Source organism: Choloepus didactylus (genome assembly GCF_015220235.1).
Source record: "Choloepus didactylus isolate mChoDid1 chromosome X unlocalized genomic scaffold, mChoDid1.pri SUPER_X_unloc1, whole genome shotgun sequence".
Classification (NCBI taxonomy): Eukaryota; Metazoa; Chordata; class Mammalia; order Pilosa; family Megalonychidae; genus Choloepus; species Choloepus didactylus.
The window spans coordinates 1,980,738-1,986,918 of NW_023637621.1; the positions used below are offsets into that span (position 1 = coordinate 1,980,738).

The following is a 6,181-nucleotide window of genomic DNA, read 5'->3' on the forward strand; positions in this document are numbered from 1 at the left end:
AAAACTGAAAACATGGCTATTAGACAAAACTTGGGCAATTCAGTACCCATCAGAATTATAGTATGCCAATTAAATCTTTGGAGCAATGTAGAATTACCATTCAAATCTATTTCTTTTTCATTCTGAGCTACTTTTTGCTTTTTGGTAGTTATTATAATCCCAGGCAAGTACCTGCTTTTACAGTGTCCCACATAATGTATTGAATCTTATGTACCTGCTGGTGTGCTGAGCTCTGTGGCCTGCTGAATTTGTTGACTCTAGTAGGGGTGTGTGTGTGTGTGTGCATGTGTACCTATGCATGTGTTGATGGATTCATCCATCCATGCATCCATCCATCCATCCACCCACCTACCCTTCTGTGCATCCACTCATCCACCCACCAACCTACCCACCCACCCATCCATCCACCCACTCACCCACCCATCTGTTCATCTATCCATCCACTCATCCACCCACCCACCCACCCATCTATCCATCCATCCACCCACCTACCCATGCATCCATCTATCCACCCACCCATCCATCCATCCACCCGTCCATTCATCTATCTATTACTAATTACATAATTTTAATAATACTTTCATGGTTTGTAGAACACTGCAACAAATCCAGAACTCTTGGTTTCCCAATGGATGCCAAGAAAGAATGCAGTATATTCATAGACACAAAATAGTTTTCCTTTCAGAAAAGTACTTTGTAATTTCTTTTTGCACATGGTTTAAATGTGTGATCTAATACATTTATCCTTGTGGTAAGCTGAATAATGGCCTCCTTCCTTTCCTCAGCCAAAGATGCTCCTTTCCCAACCCCCAGAACTGTAATTATGTTACCTTCATCTTCTTTGCAGATGTGATTAAGTTAAAGATCTTGAGGGGGGTGATTATCTTGGATTAACTGGGTGGGCCCAATGTCTTGTTCTTAGGAGAGAAAGAGGGGAGAACCAGAGTTGGATGGAGATACAATAATGGAAGTGGAGGTTGGTGAGGTGCATTTTGAAAATGCGGAAGGGGCCACAAGCCAAGGAATGTGGGGAGCCCCTAGAAGCTGGGAAAGGCCAGGAGACATTTCTCCCCTGGAGCCTCTAGCCCTAAGAACACCTTGAAATCAGAACTTCCGACATCCAGACCATCAAGCAAACGCATTCTCTTATTTCAAGCCACTAAGCTTATGGTAATTTGTTTCAGCAGCCATAGGAAATCAATACAATACCCTGCATGTGTTCCTTGTACAATCGGTATGGATCTCAAAACTTGGCAAATGGCACATATGAGTCTTGTCTTAGTTTGCCAGGGATGCTGGAACAAATTCCACAAATTGGTCGGCTTAAACAACAGGAACTTATTATCTAACAGCTTTGGAGGACAGAAGTCCAAAGTTCAGGTATCAACAGGCCCTGCTTTCTCTAAAGTCTGCTGCATTCTGGGGCTGGCTTGCTGGCAATCTCTAACTCAACCTCTGCCCATGGCCAGCCATCTCCTTCTGTCCCCTACTGACTGTGTCCAAATTTCCTGTGCTTATAAGGAGTCCAGTCATATTGGATGCAAGCCCCCTCTGATTCCATTTGGCCTTAATGTCTTAATAGGTTCTATTTACAAATGGGGTCTTGGATGTGTTTGCAGCATGTCCTGATTGAATTGTTCACAGGCACAAACATTGGGGTTCAGCTAGAAGCTGGGAGGGCTGCTGAGAATGTTGGGTCACCAGCTCAGATTCTAAAAGTCTTGGGAAGAATGAGCTGAATTCATCGAGATAAACTTTTTCGGAGCAACACGGGGTTCTAAACTTGGCATCTACTATGCACCAGTCTAAATAAACCAGTGGGCAGGTGAAAACACCTGAGAGTTTTCATATAGAGAATACTCAGGTCTTTGAGCACAGGAAATGGGTGCCTTACCCAGGTAACAGGGATAGAGACAGACCTTGGCCAGGCAGAGGTTGCAGGATTCCGTATTGAATCCTGCTCAGTGGGGTCGGATGCTCAGGGACAGTGGTCCAGAAACTGAGTTATTTGAGGAGCAGATGTATGCTGGCTAGGTCCTCATGTGTCATCTTAACCAGGTAATGGTGTCTAGTTGTCTGGTCAAGCAAGCACTGGTCTGTTACCGCGAGGACATTTTGTGGACTGAAATCATCGGTAAGTTGATTGCATCTATGGTTGATTGCATCTACAATCAATTAAGGAGACTGCCTTCAACAATGAGAGATGTTTCATCCAATCAGTTGAAGGCTTTAAAAGGAGAAGTGATGATTTCAGCAGTCAGAAGAGAGAATTTCCATCTCTACTTCAGCCAGCCAGCTTCTCCTAGGGAATTTGTCTAAAACCTTCGTTGGAGTTCCCAGCTTACAGCCTGCCCTATGGAATTTGGACTTGTGCATCTTCACAGTTGCATGAGACAATTTTATAAAATCTCATAATATTTGCAGATATCTCCTATTGAACCTGTTTCCCTAGAGTACCCTCACTAATTCAGGATGCATAACTGAGCCTGCACTGAGTCCCTGGGAACATGCTAGGGGCAGGGCAGATCTCTGCACAATTGGGAAGGCCGCCCAAAAGGAGAGAGACCCAGCTCTTTGTAAAGCCCTTAGGTTGGGAGCTATTGGGGGGCAGAGGCGAGCTCAACTCCCAAGGGAAAGCAGGCAAGCCTTGTCCAAATGCCCTATGGACAGGGATGGTGTAGAGATTTACAGGCTCCAGATTTGCACAGACCATACTGTTACAGGTTGAACTGCAGCTCCCCAAAAGATAAATCTGAGACCTAACCCCCAGTATCTCAGAATGGGACTGTATTTGGAAATAGTGTCATTGCAGATGCAATTGGTGAAGAAGAGGCCATCCAGAAGGAGGAGACGAGACGGACAAACAGAGGCCGCGTGACGACGGAGGGTGATGGAGCGATGCACCTGCAAGTCAATATCACCAGAGATTGCCAGAAACCACCAGAAGCTGGAGAGACAAGGGAGAATTCTACCCTACAGGTTTCAGAGGGAGCGTGATCCTACCCACACCTCGATTTCAGACTTCCAGCTCCCAGAACTTGTTGTAAGCTGCCCAGTTTTGATAATTTGCTACCAGCAGCCGCTGGAAACTACTAAACCCACTCACCACTGTTCCACGTTTCTTTGAAAGGCCTAGGACCCTCTTTTTCTGCCCCTGCCCAAATTTTCGCAGCTGTGATGCACTAAGGAATTTCCTTATTTCTACAGGCAGATATCAAAGCCACCATTCAGTCAAACACACAAGCGTGCGTGCACACAGACACACACCACCAGCACAAACAACAAACTTTACCTCAGTGTGTCATTGCCATAGCAACCAAGATCGCCAATGCCAAGATCATCTGCCATTATCGGTAGAATATTTGGTTTAAAGTCACTCGCTGCTTTTAGTTCACAGCTACCACGAGGCAGACAATCAGTAGAACCAGAAAGTATCCCCTAGTGAGAAAAACAAAAGGCAGAAATAACTCTATGATTCAGAATGAAAAGTAGGCATTTCCAACCAGCCTGACTGCAGCTGTACGTGTCACCAGTAAACTGAGAGGTGACAAGCATTTGCATCTAGTTTATATTCGCCTTATGAAACCCCAGTGAGCTTGCACACAGTAGAGGTTTCTAAGCTCCATCAAAGTTTGGTTTCTTTCGCCAAAGTCCCCACACCCCTCCTTTCCCCATCACGTTTTATTTATGCCACTTCAGATAAAATGTCCCTGGAGGACCAGCTGAGACCTCAGGCGCCGGCGTTCAGGCCCGAGGCTCGCCTTTCCGCGTGCGCCCGGCGCCAGGATGTCCGCGGAGCCGGGCAGCTGGGCCAGGGGCGAGGCGGGGGCTTGAGGGGACACCTGGCTGGGACTTACAGTGTAAAAAGGGGGTGCCCCAGACTCTCCCGGGAACCGGCGCTGTGCTGACCAAGCAGCCTCCGCCAGGGTTTGGAAGGCATCTTGGCGTTGCCAACAAGGGGCACAGAAAGCGAAAGTGCGTAAAAGGGATTTGCAACGGCCCGGGGGGCGGGTCCTGGGCTCGCCCGCCCCATGAAGATCAGAGGCCGGGAGGGACGCGGGCCGGAGCTGGCCTAATTGATTCCCGGGTCTGGGCTGGAAGCTCCAGCGTGTCGCGGGGACCCCCGCAGGAACCTGGCGCCCCATCGGGCTCCCCGGAAAGCTTGCAGCAGCGGGTGATGGGATCTCGGAGGCACGGCCTGGATGGGGGGGTGGGGGGGTGGGGACGTTCACGACCTTTTAGGGTGTGTGGGGGGGGAGGAGCTGGGTCTCGGGGGCGCGCCTGGAAAAGTGGGCTGGAGGGGCGGCCCGGGCTGCGCTCCGGGGTGGAGAGGAACCGGACCACCGGGTCTGACCCAGGCCTATCCCCGAGAGTGAGTGGGGTCGGGGTGGGTAAAGCTACGCTTCGCGGTGGACCCGGCTTAGGGGGCGCGCCCGGGGCGTGGGCGGGAGAGTGGGGGGAGGGCGGCTACGCTCGCGCTGGGGAGCCCAGGGGCATCTCCGGTGCCAAGGGGCGGACCCGGGGCGTGTCCGGAAGTGGTAGTGGGGGCGGGAGGACAGGGCCGCCAAGACGGATCCGGGCCCTGGCCTCCCTCCAGCCCCGGGGCGGTTGCCGACGCGCTCTGCTGCGCGGGGCCCTGGGGCGCGCAGCAGGCCGGGGCGTGTTCTCCCGGGTTCCACCCTTCCGCTCTTTGATCCCACCTCCCCTTGGTCCTTCCTGCTTCACTCCACTACTTACCCCTCCCTCCCCCGCTACTGCGCCCCATTCTCGCTTTCCTCCCCCCTCGTTCCCGTCGCCCTCTCAGCTCCGCGCGTCGGAGCCGCGGCCCCTGCTGCGCCTTGTAGAATCCAAGACGCCGGGCAAAGAGGCGCCTCTCCCAACCGCCCAGGCTCACCCTGGAAGCCCGTCCTTTGCCTCCTCCCCGTCGCCCCTCTCCCTGCCCCCAGGACGGAGTCAGGCAGCGTCCGGGTGTCCCGCGCACCTGGAAGCCAGCGCGGCGCGCCGGGGGGGCTGGCGCGCTCCCATCTGCGCGGTGGATCCGAGGGCCGAGCGCGCTGCTTTCGGGGACCACTGCTTTCGCTCCGCCAGAGAGAGCTGCGCGATCAGGGGCGTGGGGCAGCTCCTTAATCCGCTCTAATCTCCTGGGATTTGGGGCCTCCTGGAGCTGCGGTTGGAAACAGGTTTTCCCGGGTCCCTGACAGACTGCGGCGGGTGTTTCCGGGAGGCTGTGAGGGGTAGGATTAGCTTAATCCCAGCGAGCAGAATCCGGGACTTCACCCTAAATTCAAGGAGTTAGCCTCTCCAGACCCCAGGGGGGTGCTTTTGAGCGGCCCCAACCCTTAAATTCACTGAATTAAAATCTCCAGAAATGAGATATGGGGGTCTGTTGAAAGGAAACTGATTTTATAACCTTTGTCTTTTAATTGCCAAATTTTGCCCCTGTATATTTATTGTGATAACTGATATCTGGAGTTAATACTTGGGCATTGTTTGATGCATCTCTATCCTGCTTTATTACTCTAGAGGAACTCTTATCAGTGGGTGAGTGTCCCTCCCTGCTTTAGGGAATGTCAGATAGATAAAGAGGGGGGGAAATGGTGCGTGGAAGGAGGGGGCAGGAGTTAGAAGACTGCAGAGGTAGCTCTGCGTGGAGGTTTAGCAAGAGTAGAGTTGGGATTTGATCACTGGAAGAAGTCTTACAGACTTTGGCAAGGATGGACGTTGCCGGAAGTAGCAATTCCCTGAGAACTAGAGAGGACCCTGGGGCAAATTATTTAAACCTACTGCACCCCAATAGGAGCTATGCTGAATGTCCACAGATTGCCGAGAGGCTGGCTGGCAGTAGGAGCTGGGGTCCTTTAGAAGTACTCTAGGGGAGGGGTAGGAGTTTTAATCCTGGGGATCTGACGACTTTGAGCACCGCAGGCTGGGGTGGGGGATCTGGTTGACTTTGCTTGAACTCAGCCTAATTTCTGTGAGCCTAAAGTATCTGTATCAGTCACCTTCTGGTAATTTGAGGAGTGTGTACTTGAGGTTGTAAGTAGGGTGGGGAGGTTTATGGGGGGAGATATTTGAGTCTTGAACGCGGATATGGTAAGAACTGTTCAAAGGAGTTCCCAAGGTGTGGGGGTGGGGGTGGTAATTGGGTTGGGGGTCAGGAATAAATGACCCACCACACTCT

General features: G+C 51.8%; 1 protein-coding gene across 1 annotated transcript in view; it reads right to left on the bottom strand.

Moving 5' to 3' along the window:
• The window catches only part of ARSD (arylsulfatase D), a 38,436-nt gene extending 34,243 nt beyond the window's left edge, over window positions 1-4,193 (bottom strand). The window contains exons 1-2 of the mRNA XM_037824611.1: window positions 3,858-4,193; window positions 3,293-3,438 (exon numbers count right to left, since the gene is read on the bottom strand). Coding sequence (XP_037680539.1) covers window positions 3,293-3,438; window positions 3,858-4,145 — 434 coding nt within the window. The 5' untranslated portion in view covers window positions 4,146-4,193. The remainder of the gene's footprint in view (window positions 1-3,292; window positions 3,439-3,857) is intronic.
• Window positions 4,194-6,181: the final 1,988 nt, after the last annotated feature.